The following is an 18,954-nucleotide window of genomic DNA, read 5'->3' on the forward strand; positions in this document are numbered from 1 at the left end:
TTTAATCAAATCATGAAAGTCGAAACTTTACTCATTCTTATGTCCAAACAACTTGTGAGGACAGTTAAATTTATCATACAGAAGGACATAGGATTTCCCTCCAAACAATGACTAGAATTTCTAGCACTTTCTACTAGCCTGTGCATGTACATAAAGATTGCAAACAAGCCAAAGCAATCTTCAATGAAGGATTTGAAGATATGACTTGTATAAAGATTAATCAGATAGTAAGTTCTTCTATGTATGTATCAAGTCACTCTGAATCTACTTACTAATATACACACGTGGCAATCACAATCTATTCACAAAACTATCCGAATCAAGAGAAACTATTTGGTCCTGTAATCAGTTGCCACTTGTCCTTGGCCCACTCACTGGTCTTCTTTGGTAGGTGAAGCAAACAATGCCATTGTGATGCTACTCAGATTCTTACCAATAAGCTTGGACTTTGGTTTCCTCAATGGTGCATTAGGAGCTTCAATTTCCTCACCCTCTACACCATAGGGTACAGAAATAGCAAAAGTTTTCTTCTTAGGAGTTCTGTACTCAAAATTCGTCTTCCTAGCAATCTCAGTCTACAAAAGCAAAACCAAACAGTTCACAAATTAGAACAAAAAACAGAACTTGAAACAGAACTGAACAACATTGAATACTACTCCAAAACTTACAGCTTCTCTGACAGTTTTTGAGACACGAACAAGTTGCTCCAAATCCTCATGATCCACACCGCACAACACCTTCACCTACAATTAGTCCAGAAAAGAACAGAAAAACCCATATTTCAGAACAACTATTTCAGACATGAAAATTTAGGAAGGAAAAAAAAAATACAAAACTGATATTTGCAACACTCACCAGAATCTCAAGAGGAAGGGCCTCAAGCGGAGACGTTTCAGAATCGAAGGTGATTTTCTCGCTGCGCGTTCTCTTCAACGGAGACAAAACTTCCACATTATGTAATAACACGACCCTCTTCCTTCCAAGGGCAGTTGTATAACTATAACCCTCAAACCCTAATGCCATATTCAAATTCACCAAAACTTCACAGATACAACCTTTTCTTCTAATCTGTAAAACCCAAACAAACAAACTATTAGTTTTTCAGAAAGGGACGCAAAAAGTTCAATATTTAAAAAAAAAAAATCTTATGGGAAACTGAAAAGGATACCAGAACAGAAAACGCAGAAGAAAATAGAAAAAGGAGACAACTCACCAAGTGTTACAAGAGAGTTTCTATTTGCAGTCGTGATGCTAAACAGGTAAAGCAAGGACTGAAATTGACACTTGCTGATCAAACTCAACTACAAGCTGTTTAAGAATTTAGGAACAAATTGGGGAGTTAATGAACTGCTTTATATATAAAGCTAAAAAGTGAAAAAGGCTTTTCTACTTATTATTAGATAATAAATAATTTAATAGTGAATACCGCGTGAGAAAATTACGCGAAACTTCGAGGGAAGTGACAGGGGTTACTTTTCTCTCTCTCTACAACATGGCGGGCGGTTAAAAAACCAGAAGAGGGAGGGGAAAAACTAGCCGTTGGAAAAGAACACGTGGCAACGTGACAGAAGATAGGGAGAGAGGGCGGTGACGTGGTGCTTGGTCGGCTTTGTCGGTAGCTTCTGGAGAAGTTCCGTGTACGTAAGTAAACGCGTGGTATGGTAGACCGTCGCTGCAGTGGATCACACCTGTGCAACACACGTTTGTGATGGCTTAATCAACGGTGAAAAGTGGTTAACCGAACTGGAATGGGACCCACTGAAACAACCTTTGTGCTTCGACGGAGTTTACATAGGTGGCTGGCTGCTTTGTTGTTGGAGGGCCTTTTGGTCTTTTCCTCCTATTGGAGTTTTCCTCAACCATGGTCTCTGTTGAGTCAAACCGGAGTTAGTTAATTCGGCAAATATAAACAACGCAACATGTTTGTTGTAAACACGAGGGCTGTTTTGGTCTTTTCACCTTTTGCTGTTTTCTCAACCATGGTCTTTCTTTGGTCAAAACCTTAGTTAGTGAATCTGGTATATAAAAAACACAGCATGTTTGTTTTTACTTTACAAAATGATTAGCAAAGTGTCCAACAGTTTAGGCGAGCAGTTCTCACATTTTTCAGGAAAATTTCAGGAAGAAAACAACATATTTATCCCCAATATTTTATTGATATCAAATAAGCGCGTGGAATTCGGGAGATATAAATCTTAATATTCTCAAGTGTGGTAGTTTTACCTTTTATTTTTTTTTAAGTTTTCGACATATAATGTAAACATTTAAATAATTTAGTAAAGTTTCGAATTTTTATTTTAATATTGATACTGATTATTTATCATTACAAATATAAAGTAGTACTGAACCAACGAATGGAAGTGATGCCAGTATCATGAATCGATAATCTGAGTAACGATTGAGACCTTCTCTGATCAAGGACTACTCGACCATAACCTTAAACAAGCGATTATCTTAAACACTAACAAAATATGATAAAGAGCAAGAAAGTGAAGGTTAAGAACCTTATTGAGCCTTTACTAATAGAGGCCGAACAACTTTTCCTGTAAATAGAAGAGAAGGTAATGGTTTAAAATCTTAGGTATGATTATATGGTAACTAGGAGAAACATGACCGGGGAGGAAGGGAAAACACGTAGTAGGAAATGAGACAACCAAACTGCCAAGTTCATGCGGCAGGAGTTAAGAAAATATTTTGAAATAATGAAGCAGAAGAATAAACGAGGAGATGAGATGAGCTTTGATAAAGAGCTCAAATTGATATGAGATGCTTTATACTTGAAAGTTACTCAAAATTTCACTGAGTTCAAAATTTCAGAAAATAGATTTACGGTTTTATTTTTTATTAGTTTTATCTACTTTTTTACATTTAAACTATGTTTGTTTGAGCATACTTTATCCTTCAAGAACAATGATGAAGATGGATTTAAAAATTTGTTATGTTCACTTGAACTGATATGAAAGGAATGGAAAGTGATAAATTGTGAAATGTATTATTTTTTTTATCATCTGCCGAAGAAATGTGAGGAAATCTCATATTTGCTCTCTTCAAATTTTATAATGACCAAATTTAATTTGAAATGTAACATGTGTAATCAATTCTGAATTTCATGCAATCCATTTTATTCCATGAGTATTGTGAAGAAAATATGGAATTGATTCCAATGACTTAAGTAACAATTTCAACTTGGTCAGTAAAAATATTAACATATTAATAATGGAATTAAATCATACCCAATTAATTATAACTCGTAATAGTAATAGTATTAATATTGAAATGAAATAATTGTAATGGAAATGTTAAGCAGAGACTAACACATTATTTCTTATTCTTATTTTTTTTTAGAGTCATGAGTAACTTGAGGAGTTACTTTTGTGTTCCTTTCATTAGCCTTATGTAGAGATTTCTGAAATTTACTTTCACACAAAGACCGTAACAAAGATTCCTAAGCCAACAGTGTTATCTTTTAAAAAAGTTTGACACGTTGAGGATCCAACACCCATTAAATAACCCTATGTGTGATTAGTATTTGGTTGGTGGTATATTAAGTTTCTTACAAAAATAGAAGCTCATATCATTTGTCCTTTGTACATGTGAAAGACTCTGTTGGAGTTTTGAGTGTTGACCGCATTGAAGGAGAAGCTAAGATCAGGTAAGTTTGAGTGATTCATTGGTCACAATGTTTGTCTTGTTATGCAGCTTTCAGGCTTACACATAAGGTTGGTTGGAGATGAAGACAAAGAATGAAGCAGTCCCCACTGTAAAAGTTGCATGGGTTGATGCAACAACATACAGCGAGGTTGAAGATGAATACCAAAGAAAAATGAGAAGTAACTGATTCCACTACAAGTTGGAATTGATTCCAAGGTCCACATATTCGATTCCACGGTGAAGCGTAACCGATCCATGTCCATCATATTTGGTTACGATCATGATTGGTGTTTGCCTCTTTGTTTTCTTTCTCTTAGTTCTTGTGAATAAACGCTTATAAACTCTTCTTTCTCTTTAAGAACAATCAATGTGGGACTTTCCATGGCTTGGTCTTAAAAAGAAAAGGAGAGGAGATGGGCGTCCTAGGCGTTAGTGCAAGGTAGCATAGGTAGTTTTCATGTTTTTGAACTATAGGAGAACTAGTTGCCTTATAAACCCTTTGGAGTGGAGAGATTTCATCAATGTGGGACTTTAAAGCTCCTAGAGGACGTGCAACAGCTGACTGGCCGGCCTCCTCACTGTAAAGTCCACATCTCCTAGATCTTGCATCCAAGCTCATTCCAAAGGCTATATAATAAGGCTTAGGGGTCTCCTTTGTACGCACACCTTTGAATCAATTGATTTCTTGAGTTGATTTGCACATTTGCAATCCTCTTTTGAGATAGTATTTTGTCTCCAAAGTCCCTCTTTGTGCAAACCTTATCTTGCTTAAGCAAATGGCGGTCCTCCTTTGATGCTTATCTTGGAGCCTCCTTCAAGTGGCGCATCTTCAAGTCATAAGTTCCCTTTTCTCTAATGTTTTTCATTTTTAATTTCTCTCCATTCTTTTGTATGTCATTTAGAATATTCTCTCTAGGTATGCACTTCCCCATCATGTGAACCAGGCTGATACCCTATAAGGCAACTAAGAGAAAGAAAACAAAAAGGCAAATACACGCCTATGAAACCTACTCTACTTTTTTTTGTACAAATGTATAAAGAAGACCATGCTTCTTGTCATCCTTTTATTCTCTTCATTACTTGGCCCATCCATGATCACATCAGATGGCAAGACATTGTAACGATTTTTGTGTCTTGCAAGTGTTAATAAGGGAAACTTTGGCGTGGTATATGTGTAAAGGTCGATTTGTGTTAACGAGGGGGTTATGATGGTGTACGTGTGTGGGTGGTCCTTTGGTGGTGGATATGTGGTGTAGCTGTGAAGGTAACCACTTTGTGAAGGTGGTGGAGATTCATGTCAGGGTGGAGGAGTCTATGCAGGTGGTTGAAGTTAGTTCATTCTTTAACAAACTCTGTTTTTTATTCTTTGTTGCTTGAAATTAGTTATTTTTTTGCAAGGTAAAGAAGGTTGGTTGAAATTGGTTATCTTTTTCCAAAGTGAAGAAGGTTGCTTGAAATTGGTTATTTTTTGACAAGGTGAAGAAGGTGTTAAAGTTTAAAATAAAAGCACTCCTTACCCATAATACTTGTTTTAGCATTGGATTGAAGTTTCAGGTAGGATTGAAAGATGTAGGCATGTAATTGCATTATGTTCTTTTTGATAGGGCATATATTTGTTAACCATCAACATTGGGTGTTGAACCTTCAATGTATATCTCACTTCGTGGTATTTCTTTGAAATTTGACTTAATATCATACGGGTTTTTTCCAATTAGGTTTGAAATAAACAAGGGAAAGAGTGTTGCAATGGAGTTGTCTAGAAGGATCAGGGACTTTATGAAATGGACCAAGGACATGGACGAACAACTTCTTAATGCAATGTTAGATGAATATTGTATGGGGAACAGGGTTAACGACAACTAGACAACCCAGGCATATAATAATATCGTCGACAATCTTCATCAGTTCGGGTATGTTGCAATTACAAAAAATAATGTCAAAAATAGACAAAAAGTATTGAAGGACGCGAGGTTCATGACTTGTTTAGCTCACTTAGTGGGTTTTCGTGGAATGCAACATCCAAAAGATTCGAAGCAAAGGATGAAGTTTGGGATGACCTAATAAAGGAATTAAAGACATAACTTAAGTAATGGATTTATTATTCAAATGTTAAGCATTTTCTTATTTATGATTTGGGTGTACGTTGTATTTCAGGCAAAGCCTACTGCAGTTTAGTAGAGGGTTACTACCATTAGACATTGCGATCTAATGGTCGAGTTTTAGGCCTTTGATTGGGCTATTGGGAATGGAGTGCGCACAGTTTGTCCAGCATGTCGTCTTTAGCAGGAAGTTTGTTTACAAGTTGATCTCAACGAGTAAATGGAATACATACTCGAAGAGTCTGTCTTTCAAGGGTACAATGACCCAACTCCACCATCCCCTCCTCCTATGGCCGACTATAGTCTAGAGGCTACTCAATTTGTGCCTTTTATCCCATCTAGGAGCATGTCATCTTCATGATCGACTTAATGGACTCACAATTTGATAAGTTGACTATAAGACTTGATGACTTCATGGATGTCATGGGATCCAGTAATGTTCACTTTGAGAAAATATCATCCATGGTTGAGCACCAAGTAGTTACCATTGAGAAGCGTAATCAAATTCTCATTGGAGTTCATGCGTCGTAACTCAACATTTTAATACACTAAGGACGATATATAAGAAATGTTATTTGCCATGAATATACAAAAAGATATCGTTATGGAGTAGTGTTATGATTTCTTATGTACAAACCCAGTATACACGAAAAGGTTAATGGGAATGCCTCATATCGTCGATGGAATAAGTTATGTAACATGATGATGGATGGTAGTTGAGTCCATGTATATGTTTCATAATCTTAAGTTGATTTCTATTGTACCATTTTGACTATTCCTTCGTTGGTTGCATTATTTTGAGCAATGTTAATTATGACCACTTAATATATGTATGAATGTTTCAATAGCTATTAATCTTTTATTATTGTTATGCAATTGTTATTTTTATCTTTTTTAAGTTATTGTTCAATGGGGTCATCATTGTCAAAAAGGACCTGAAAAAGTCGTGAGGGAAAAGAAACAACAATTGAGACAAATACTCTTGCGTAGAGGAGGCCATACGTGGAAGAAGTATTAGATCAACGACGTTCCTTTAGTGATAGTTGCCAGATGGAATACTATGCAACTGATTTTTATACAAGAAATCTTGTGGTGCCAAAGATTATGAATTTTGATTCATTTGCCACATCTAGTATATATTTTCATCATCACCTTATCTTCCAAGGCCTGTCAGACTTTATATCATTGGACCATCCATTCTATTCGAATTTGATAAAAGTCTTCTATTCAAATCTAAGGATCTCAGCCAATGGATATCTTCAGAGTGAGGTGAACAAAAAAAGAATTAAGTTTAGATCAAATGATTGGTTCAATGTTGCCCATTTGAAATACAAGGGTCAAAAACTCTCCTTCGAAAGTTTACCAAATGACTTTCCCTTTGACTGCGAGATGGATTCTAGAATAATTGACAAAAAGGAGAAAGCAAACACTGAAACAGGAAGACTGGCTACCATTGTTGAATGACAACTTGCAGCCATGGAACGTCGAGATGTCTTGCTAATCGTCATAAACAATCAAATTGTTGGAACTCGTTCATCTCATCATTCCTTTGAAGAAATTAGTAACTTATTAAGAAGAGTTAACATTCAAGACGACAATTTATTCGGACAATGCTTTGATTTTTTGTTTTCACACTCATCCCATACACAATGTATAATAGAGGTGCCAACACAATATTGTTTGAATAAGTTGCTTACATACCTAAACAAAAGAACTTCGTTATGAATTATGATAAATATAATTGTACGTAATTATGTGCATACAATTTGTATCTCATGTAATATTTTAACTTGATTTTATTGTTTGATTGATCATCAATATTTTATTTCACTATAAAACCAAAAAGGTATACCACTTATGACTAAATTATATTTCTAAAAAAATAAATTTTAAACAACATAAATTGAGTTTACTTAAATACATTTTATTTATTTTTTAAACTAATTTTCATTTTTTCTACTTATAATATTTTTTTACCAATAAATATATTATTAATAAATATAATTTTATATTACTTTTTATATTTTAATAATCTTCACTTTTTATTAATTAAAACATTTTTTTATTTATCACATCGGTTCAATTTTACACCAACTTTACTTCTAAATTCACTTTAAATCCCTTTAGAAAAAAAACACACAATTTACTCTAAATCTTCTCAAATTTATCAACTCCTTCTCCCTCAAATGAACACACCTTTAATCTTTTAGTTGATATATTTATATTTGTCAAAAAAATTGAAAACTTTTGTAATATATCCTTATATTAAATAAAGATTTATTAAATATTTACATTTTAAAAATTTCATACTTTCATTCCAAAACATTTTATTCTAATTTTTAAATTTGTATTAAAATAATACACAATTAAAATTAAAATTGCGTATCATTACACGTTTTTATCACAATACAATAAAGTCACCATACAAATACAACTTCAATTAAAATTTAAAAAAATACAATAAATTAAAGTCATGCTATGAAATATTATTTTACTTTATTGAATCATAAGTAATGACAAACTAACTCAACTTTTCCACAATAAAATTATACTAAATTGACACAACTTTTTCACAATAATATTATACTAAATTGACACAACTTTTTCACAATAAAATCATACTAGACTTGTCCATTTTCATAATTTTTTTAAATCTGTCCATTTCAATAATTTTGAAATAAAAAATTACACCAATTTGGTGCTTTCGGTGAAATCAACATCATTAAAAATTACAACTATTATTTAGATATTAACAAGTTAAAGTGAGTCTGTAAGAAAAACTAGTCATACTTTCAGGTCCATGTTTGTCGAGACACGAAAATCAGAGTTTCACTGTTGTATATTATAAGCGAAGATTACTTCAAATCCCAAGTATAAAAGACCGCTTTTTACGTGGGATGAAAAGTATTGCCGGCCAGAATGCGGCTGAAACTTCAATAGCAAGTAAAAGACAGTAGCAAATATCTCACCAACTAAAGAACAACCAAACAAGCCCAAATCCTTGCTACAACTAGAAATTTACAATTTTACACGTATAAGACATGCAAAACTTCACTCTGTTTTGGTCAAACAAGGAACAGTTAAACGGTGAACCATTATGATCATTGGCAACAAGCCTACAACACACACTAGTGTTGAATTAACGAATTTCAGTCCAAGTAACCACTTCCAGACTGATTGTTGAAACTGTCATTGCTTTCCTTGTCAATCTCCATTGAATCATAACAGAAAGTCCATACTGAGACGCAATTTTCACGACCTATATTTATATTAAACACGATTGAAATTAGTAAAGTTTGCAAAATTACTTTTAGTAGCACAAAATACATAATGTTTTTTCATAACTTCCTCAAAATTTAGTTCATAGATAATATAAATTAGGTTACTTCCGTAAAACCATGCCAATAATAAACCTGACCAATGATGAAATAATAGAAATAGAAAACCATTGGCAAGGGGAGTGGGAGGTCTGCATGTTTATAATATTATAACAATACCACTCAAGCGCAATTCTTCATTGCCGTCCTCTGGAATTACGAATCTTCGATGGCCCGAGGATGACACAGCATGGGGTAGAAATGGATGGAATGAGAAACCACTAACTGTGTCTGCACAACAAACAGTAAAAGATAAAGCTTAAAGCAGTTAAAAATTGAAAAATAATTTACAGCCAACTGCTGATTAGTAACACGCAATAGCTCAAAAATTTGAATTCTAATTAATGGAAGGAAAGATATTTCAAGAAAAAAAAAGGTCCCTGCTTTAATGTCTGTCCAATATAATACAACAATGAATATAAATAAACGTGGTAAAAACGTTGCCTCTTTATGTTACAAAGGACTAAACTTATGATCAGAATCTGAAGATAGAGACGAAGAGAGAAGAGTGTAGGGTATGTGCAGATCAGAAAATGGTAAAGGAACTGGGATATATAGGCCAACAACACAAGCAGATCTATGCATCATTACGTTGCATAAACATGAGGGTGAGGATAACAACACAAGCATAAGAATGGGGAAAATTGAATTTGGAGGTAAACTAGAGGCAACCTGAAGAAAAACTAAAACATAAGGATATTATCAAAATGATAAGATAAGCAAAGTTGAAACAAAAATGAATTGACAATAGGGATGGTGTCAAAATTGCAGCACTACAAGAGTTTAAATAGTTTAACTATGGCCTTCAAGAAATAGTAAGATGAAGTGAAATAATTTGAAGTACTAAAGAAACAAACTGAGAATAAATGTGTAGTAGAGGTTGTTCTGGAAAGGCAAAATACTTGAGAAATTAATGGATAAGGACAAAGGGGCATGAAAAAAAGGAGATCAAAGCCAGGACGGAGAAAAAATACAAGCATCAATACAGAACTTGAGTACCTAAAGCAGCCTCGAAACTTGACACCCACTGCCCAGTTTGAAGATTATATATGTGTACTAAACCATCCTGAAACCAAAAAAAAAAATTAATCATTTAAAAACAAACTTAATATTATTGAGGATAATTGATGTTGCAAGATAATACGAATGCTCAAGATACCTGGCCCCCTGTACCAAGATGCTGTCCAGAAGGGTCAATATCGAACAGTATCCGCTGATTGGTGTTTTCTGATGATCTGTATAACCTAGTAGCAAGGTGAAAAGATGCAACCATTAAACTCCCAACATTTGTACTTATAGAATAAATAGTAAAAGTGTCTTTACAATAAAAAAAATTGATAAAACGAGAGATAATATGATTGGAACCAGTCAACCTCTCATACCAATGGAAATACACAAAAACACATGATAGCAAACAGCAACCTAACCATGCAAAGAAAGAGGACCTTTGGATTAACTATGTAGTGCACGCATCAGCAGTTAGTAAGAGATATAGGAATTTAGCTTTGGAATTTACTGGTTCTACTATAATTCCAAAACGGAAAGTCTGAAAAATTCAATTAGGAACTCAAATTCTTCATTTTGGGGGCAAAATGTAGTATACAGTAGGTTATGTATTTTCTTTATTCTCTTGAACCACAGCTTGCATCAGTTTTGTTCATCATAAAGTACACTTCCACTTAAATGCATGTTAGTATTATCTTGTTTGAACAAAAGCTTTTGCAGTTTCCTTACTTCAGAAACAATATTTTCTACAATTTAAGTTTTCCAAAATATCGTATATAATACTTTTCTTCAATTCATAGATAAATCAAGGTCAAGGGAAGAGATAGAATAGTACTTGTAAACACAATCGACAGACTTGCGCACATCCCAGCAGAGTATATAAGGGTCCTTCAAGAAACATTGAATGTTAGAAACTGACCTTCAAGTAACAATAAGCTGGGTAACAAGAATATGATTCGTAGTCCAGTCCAAACTCTAGAACTAGAAAAGAAAATGTGAAAATCTCACCTTCCGACCTCCAGTGTACAAATAATTTCCATCTTTGGAAAACTGGACCTGAAGAAGAGAAAAATTTAGGATTTCTTCTCAATGATGTAATGTGAATAAATTATTTACAGGAAACCCTAACTTACATGGGTAATTCCACCTTCTTGACCATGCAAAAGGTACAAGAGTTCCATGTTGTCCTCCCTATAAATAGCAGCAGTTTGATTGTAAGAACCCAAAGCTAGCATCCCAGAATGAAATGGAGAAAAAGCCATTGCAGATATAATACCTGCATTCATATAAACTGAATTATGTGCATCTCTTTGTACCATAAAATCTTTCCCAGACATTTCATTCATAGATGTTACTGCTGCTGTCACCCCAACCTTCCCGGCAAAAAAGAAAAAACTTCAGCAGCCCTGATGAAAATTACCTGTTTGGCCTTCTTTTTTATCTTTTACTGTTGAATACAATTCAAAATCCCTACCCGGTCGATGTAAATCAAATATCCTAATACATTTGTTGTATCCAGCAAATATCCTACAAGACAAGACAAACAGTTTAAATAACTTTTACAAAGACACATTCATCGCTTGAAGTCAAGTAAACCAAAAATCATTCCGTATTTTGAAAAACACCTCCTAAGCATTACATATCTTCTAAAATTTTAATAGTGTGCAACTCACTTAGTAAGGTAAGGTTATTTGCCGATAACATATGAACATAAAAACCCAAGGGATGCCTGTATATTCAAATGTCCTGGTTAATATGTTTTAGTGATTATAAATATAGTTAAATTTGCTTTTCATCCTCCAAGATATTTTATTTGGGTCTGGTCCCTATAAAGTTTATGTTCCTTATCACCACACATGTGACGTTACAATGGGCATTGATGTAACATGGCTACATCATCACTGAATGGCAACAGTCTGGCACAGACAATTTTTAGAACTAAAACCAACAAAAAAAGAAATGGAAGACTGCAAACAATTTTAGCCATATTTCCAAGGATTAAAAACATACAGGTAAGCCTAAATGTCCTAGAGAAAGTTTATGAAAGTTAAATGAGGAAAAACTATGGGACCTGTGAGCATGAAATATGAGTTATTCTCATAGAAACATTGTGTTGTGCATCTACAATTTGCAAATTGTTGGTCCTTAAAGAAATAGCTTACTTAGTCCCTGCTGGATTAAAAGCAATAGAAAAAGCAGCTGTAATTTCATCCATTGCATCATATGCCCGATATGTGCAACGTAACTGCAAGTTTCACCAAAAGCAATGGTCAGAAATCACCATAGCAGCACAAAAACTATAATGTACCTTCAAAGCTGCCAATAATGTTAGTTCTTAGCAATAACATTTGAGATTTTAAAAAACGTTCCTCGACTGGGATTTTATTTGCAACATCAATGTTTATAGTGTCCTCTATTTCATGCAATACCAAGAAACGACGAAATCACAACTGTCATGGTGACCATTTTTTAAAACCTTGGTAACACTATTAGCACTTCAAGAAAAACTATATCCCCATTCAACCAGTGCTACATTTATCCGTTCCCTTAATATTCCACTCCATTTAAACTTTGATAGTTCCGAAAATCATTCAATGGCTCTAGGATGACAAACAGTTTAAGCACAAAACTAAAACGAGAAACAATGAAAGTACCTGGCCCGAGGTAGCATCCCATAAATGAATCGGATGGTCTCGAGTAGTAGTCGCAAAAACATTGGTCACTAGATCTGCAAATATCCAGTATCATAGACCAATAGACACCATCACTATCAGTTACTAAAACGCATAGAAAACAAAACATTTCTTACCAGAGGAAGACATGTAAGGATACCAACAGAAATCGTGTATAGACTCTCCTTCATGCATGACTACGTTTGCAGCAAAGGAATCTGTAGACAACAACAGCAACAACATACAATGAACACCCGAACTTCATATAGCAGTTAATCGCGTTCACTTGTTTATATATTCAAAACGGCGCGATTACCGTCGTCAGAAGCAGCAACGGAAGCGTCGCTTTCAGTTCCCGGTCTGCTAGGGAAAAGCGAAGTGAATTATTTGTACAGAATTACATTATTAGATAGAGCGAAATCGGAATGGAGGTCGCGAAGAGAAGGCTTACGGCGCGAAGAGGCGGAGAGTGTTGTCGTCGGAAGAGGTGAGGAAGCAGGAACCGTCAGGTGACCTAAGAAAGAAGCAGAACTTAAATTAGGAATTGAGAAAGGTAGTAGAAGATAAAAGAGAGTGAAAGTGAGAGTTTAGCGTACCATTTAACGGCCTTGTGGAAATTGTTAGGGTTGGAGGGAGTGATGAACTGACGGTGGAAATGGTAGGTTCTGTGAGGAGAGACATCGAAACGAAGCGCGGGGAAGGAGTACTCTTCTTTGGTGTTGGTGTTTGCTACATCGGATTCCGATTGAAGCACCTCTTCTTCTCCCATCGCCACTGCACAACCACCCTGTTTGTGCTGCCGCCGGATTTGCTGGAAGCTTTTGCTATAAGCGCCAAAACTCGCTCACTCACACTTCCAATTTTATTTTAATTTTTTAATTAAAAAATTATATATAGAGTATATTTGTCAATATCTTATACCTAATAAAGGGTTCAAAACAACTTTTATAATTACATTTCATGATGAGAACAAGGAATTTGAGGTGATTAATGATTTCACTGTTATTTTTACACTAATTTATTAATTTGAATATATAATTTTATTTATAAATGGATGTTTATTTCCCTATCGTTTATATTACATTAATACTCATAGAAACTCTATATAAGTTGTTCAAATTATAGTAAAAGTATTTAATATTACTATATGAGACTTTGATAAAAATATTTTTAGGTTATACACGTTAATGATTTTCATAAGAACTCCAATTTTAACAAATTTATCAATCAACGAGATTGGACAAATTTTTAATTACTAACAACCTTAAAGCTCACTTGAAAGATATGCAAAGTAAAGATCAAGCACACTCGAGATGAAAAAAAAATGCAAATAAGGGGTGTAACTTCTAGATTTCATGAAAGTTCAGAAAAAAAAAACGTAAGTTAGAGTTTATTTACTAAGAAACTAAATTCAAATTCATTTGAGAAAAACATAAAATCTTAATTAAAAAACCATAATGGTACACTAATTAGTCATTAGTGGTGATGATGCACAATTTGATCATAAATTTTTTTCTATAATTAAAAATTGATAATCGATCTATGATTAAACTTCCAAACAAATAATAAAAGATAAGCTCCAATATCAAGAGATAGTTATAAAGCTTATGTATTTTCATATCATTTGTTAGCAAAATAATGCACATGAAGTTTTGATGATGTCCAAAATCAAGTTAAGAAGAAATCAAGATTCAAGATGTTATGAAGACTTGTATTGCTATGGAAAGCTTTTGTAATAATTGTAATTTAGTGTCTAGGACTTAGACATTTAGTGTTTTTGATTCCATGTAATTCCATATTATATAATCAAAAACCAGAGTCCAAAGTGCATTGTTTTAATCGATTAAAATGGGTATTAATCGATTAAAACGAGGCTGACACTGAAAACCAAATTGCCTCTGGAATAATCGATTAAAGCTTGTTTTAATCGATTACATAATCGATTAATCCTGAGAATAATCGATTAAATAGAGCCGTTGGAGGTTCCAGAGTTGAAGACTAGCCGTTGCACTGGAATAATCGATTAAAGCCTAAAATAATCGATTAGTTAATCGATTAAACCTGAGAATAATCGATTAACACTAGCCGTTGGGGGTTTCAGATTTGAAGAACTAGCCGTTGTACTTATTTTAATCGATTAATACTTAAGTTAATCGATTAAAACAGTCAGATGGCTCATTTTTGAAGAATGGAAGAGCCTTTGGATGAGTCTATAAATAGACTCTCATTTCCTCTCAAGGTCATCAACTACAACTCTTCCCTTGTGCTCAAATACTCAGAAACTCTTGAGAATTGTGTGCTCTTGCTCAGCTAAGGAAACTCTGTCTGTAGAGTTGGTGAAATACTGCTACGGTGATAGAGGAATAACTGGTTCATCCTTGGTGTGTCTAAGGAAGTGTTCGGAAGAGGAAGTCATCCTTCGTGAAGTATTCGGAGGAAGTGTTTCATCCTTTGTGAAGATTCAAAGGAGGTGTTGTTTCATCTCTTGTGGCATCAAGAGAGGTGTTTTCTAAACTCTTACAAATTGTATCTGTGTGATTGTAGTTTGTAATTGTTTTGTGATTAGTGAAGTGTTTATCTTGTTTTGAGATAAGCGACTGGACGTAGGATTGGTAAGATCCGAACCAGGATAAAATCATCTGTGCAAATTTCTCTCAACCTTACTCTATTTTATTGTCTTTATTATTTGCTAAGTAAGTTTAATTGAGTAGAAATTTTTAAGGCACACGTTTTTAGTAAGAACCAATTCACCCCCCTCTTGGTTTGTTATTCCACGCTAACCCATCCGCTGCAGCTGCTTTGACAATTGGTATCAGAGCTTGCTTTGATAGTCATTCAAATGGCAGGATCACATCAAACCTTTGTAGAGGGTGCTTCTATCAATAGACCACCACTATTCACAGGTGAAAATTACGCATTTTGGAAGGTCAGAATGCAAATTTTTATGGAATCTATTGATATAGATATTTGGGATGCTGTTGCATCTGGTCCTTTTGTTCCAACTAACAATATGCAGGAACCAAAGCCCCGTGACCAATGGACTGTTGAAGATAAGAAAAAATTTGGTAATGATGTAAAAGCTCGCAATATTATTTCATCTGCTTTAACTGTTGACGAGTTTTACAGGATTTCTGTTTGTAAAACTGCACAAGAAATGTGGGAAGTTCTTAGAGTAACCCACGAAGGTACAGATGATGTTAAGAGAGCTAGAAAGAATACCTTAATCCAGGAATACGAAATGTTCAGGATGAAGCAAGGGGAAACAATCGTAGATGTTCAGAAACGCTTCACCAACATCGTAAACCATCTTATTGGACTAGGTAAGTCTTTCGATACTGATGAGCTTAATATAAAAATTTTGAAATCTTTAGACAGGTCTTGGCAACCAAAAGTGACTGCAATTTCTGAGTCACAAAATCTCAACACAATGACCATGGCGACATTATTTGGAAAGTTGAGAGAGCATGAACTTGACCTCGGAAGACTAGATGAAGAAGAAGCAAAAACTAAGAAAAAGACTCTAGCCTTCAAATCTGAGGTAGAAAAGAGCAAAAGCAAAATGGAAGATGAAGACTCAGAAGAAGACGAAAATTTGAGTATACTAATCAAGAGGTTCAACAGGTTCATGAAATCAAAAGGCAAAGGGAGATTCAGAAACGAAAAGAGAGAAAATCAAGGATCTTCCTCAAATTATAGATGCTATGGTTGCGGAGAAAAGGGACATTTAAAAGCAGACTGCCCAAATCAAAAGAAGGGTGAAGAAAAGAAAGAAAAGAAATTCTTCAAGAAAAAGAGAGCATACATCGCATGGGACGATGACAACGAATCAATTTCTGACTCGAGCAGTTCTGATGAAGAAGCAAACATATGTCTAATGGCGGATGACGACACTGCTGGAAGCCAAGTAAGTACATCTAACGATTCAGATAATTCTAGTCAATATGATAGTGAAACTGAATTGAATGATACTTATGTTGCTTTATTGGTAGAATCCGAAAAATTAGATATAGCTCATAAGAAATTGAAAAAGGAATTTAAAGAGTTAAAATTAAATTTTGAAAACATTCTTGAAGAAAATGAAAATTTGAAGTTTACTTCTGAAAATTTGTCTAAAATAAATGATAATTTGAAAACTGAATTTAGAAATTTGTCTGAAAAAAACAGAAGTTTGAAAAATAAATTTTTATATCAAGCAGAAGAAATCAGAAATTTAAAAAGTAAAGTTTTATATTATGAAAAAGAAAAATATATTGCTAATAATGAATGTGAATCTTGCATAAAATTCAAATATTTTTCTGAAAATACAACCACTGGAGAATGTAGTAAAAATAATGAAAACAAGGTTGTTAAAAATAAGTATGTTCCTAAAAATAAACATAATCATAGAACCCGTAGAACTTGGGTAGAAAAAGGAACAACTTATAGGAACACAAATGTTGCATCATGCTTTTATTGTATGAAAAAGGGTCATACATCTAACAAATGTAAAATTAAGCATTATGGTGTTCCAAGTGGTAGATATGCTTGGGTTGTAAAATGATTTTAATCTTTTTAATCTAACCCAAAGGACCCATACAAAGTAGTTGGGTACCTAAATAGCTTGTTCTTTTTATGTTGTAGGAATTATCAAAACCAAGGAAGTATATGTGGTGTCTTGACAGTGGATGTTCAAAACACATGACCAGAGATAAAAAGAAATGTACAAGCTTCCGGAAAAAGGAACGAGGCTTTGTCACCTATGGTGACAACAACAAAGGAAAAATCCTTGGAATAGGAGATATTGGAAGTGAAGATACATTGATGATCAAAGACGTGCTATATGTGGAAGGATTAAAGCACAACTTAATTAGCATTAGTCAATTATGCGATAAAGGATTCAAGGTAACCTTCGAACAAAATTCTTGCACTATTTATAAAAATGATTCTTCTGAAATTGCTTTGAAAGGAATTAGGCATAACAATATTTATTTGATTGATTTAGAAAATGCATCAAATAGGAATATTTCATGTTTAGTAGTAAAAGAAGAAAATCCATGGTTATGGCATAAAAGAGCTGCACATATTCATATGCAACAATTGAATAAACTCATTTCTAAAGACTTAGTAATTGGTCTACCAAAACTAAAATATGTGAAAAATAAATTGTGTGATGCATGCCAAAAGGGAAAACAAGTGAAATCATCTTTTCATTCGAAAAATGTTGTTTCTAGTTTAAAACCCTTAGAACTTTTGCACATGGATTTATTTGGTCCCTATAGGATAAAAAGTTTTGGAGGAAACTATTATGCTTTAGTTATTGTAGATGATTATTCAAGATATACTTGGACTTTCTTTCTTACTCTTAAAAGTGAAGCTTTCAAAGAATTTAAAAAGTTTGCAAATTTAGTTCAAAATGAAAAGGATTTGAAAATAAAGGCTATTAGAAGTGACCATGGAGGTGAATTTCAAAATGAATCTTTTGAAACTTTTTGTGAAGAATATGGCATTTCTCATAATTTTTCTGCACTTAGAACTCCTCAACAAAATGGAGTTGTAGAAAGAAAGAATAGATCCTTAGAGGAACTTGCTAGAACTATGTTAAATGAATATAGCGTTCCTAAACAATTTTGGGCTGATGTTGTGAGTACCGCATGTTATGTATTGAATAGAATGCTTATTAGGCCAATTTTGAAATGTACTCCTTATGAACTTTTTAAAGGTAGAAAACCAAATGTTTCACATTTAAGAATTTTTGGATGCAAATGTTTTGTCTTAAATAATGGAAAACAAAATTTAGGAAAATTTGATTCGAAAGCCGATGAAGCTATTTTTCTAGGATATTCTCTAACTAGCAAAGCTTATAGAGTTTTTAATCGGAAAACACTTGAAATAGAAGAATCTGTGCATGTGGTCTTTGATGAAATTGTGGACCTTGAGGTAAAATCTCTTGAGTCAGATGAATCAGATGCAGGTGAAAATGAAGACTTGCAAAAGACAACCAATGAAGAGAAAATGAATAATCCTCAAGATGATGAAGATCTAAACAAAATATGGCAACAACCTAGAGGATTATCATTGGACAACATCATTGGCGACATATCAAAAGGGGTAAACACTAGAAGAAATCTAGTTAACTTTTGTATGAATGTAGCTTTTATGTCGCAGATAGAA

The 18,954-nt window shown here is 33.9% G+C and overlaps 2 protein-coding genes across 2 annotated transcripts; both read right to left on the minus strand.

Moving 5' to 3' along the window:
- On the minus strand, nucleotides 1-1,371 carry LOC108333897 (F-box protein At1g61340). The gene is made up of 4 exons (XM_017569398.2): nucleotides 1,214-1,371; nucleotides 856-1,068; nucleotides 669-743; nucleotides 1-575 (listed from the first exon to the last, which is right to left on the minus strand). The coding sequence occupies exons 2-4, from the start codon at nucleotides 1,021-1,023 to the stop codon at nucleotides 372-374; spliced, it is 447 nt and encodes a 148-aa protein (XP_017424887.1). The 5' UTR covers nucleotides 1,024-1,068; nucleotides 1,214-1,371; the 3' UTR covers nucleotides 1-371.
- A 7,301-nt stretch (nucleotides 1,372-8,672) lies between these two features.
- On the minus strand, nucleotides 8,673-13,670 carry LOC108343923 (uncharacterized). The gene is made up of 14 exons (XM_017582412.2): nucleotides 13,401-13,670; nucleotides 13,256-13,318; nucleotides 13,121-13,164; nucleotides 12,942-13,022; nucleotides 12,787-12,860; nucleotides 12,295-12,377; nucleotides 11,553-11,659; nucleotides 11,266-11,408; nucleotides 11,141-11,188; nucleotides 10,968-11,020; nucleotides 10,287-10,371; nucleotides 10,127-10,193; nucleotides 9,248-9,358; nucleotides 8,673-9,009 (listed from the first exon to the last, which is right to left on the minus strand). Exons 1-14 carry the CDS (start codon nucleotides 13,571-13,573, stop codon nucleotides 8,900-8,902), a joined length of 1,242 nt encoding a protein of 413 aa, XP_017437901.1. The 5' UTR covers nucleotides 13,574-13,670; the 3' UTR covers nucleotides 8,673-8,899.
- Between the last annotated feature and the right edge of the window lie 5,284 nt (nucleotides 13,671-18,954).

The sequence above is a fragment of the Vigna angularis genome, chromosome 1 (assembly GCF_016808095.1).
Source record: "Vigna angularis cultivar LongXiaoDou No.4 chromosome 1, ASM1680809v1, whole genome shotgun sequence".
NCBI lineage: Eukaryota > Viridiplantae > Streptophyta > Magnoliopsida > Fabales > Fabaceae > Vigna > Vigna angularis.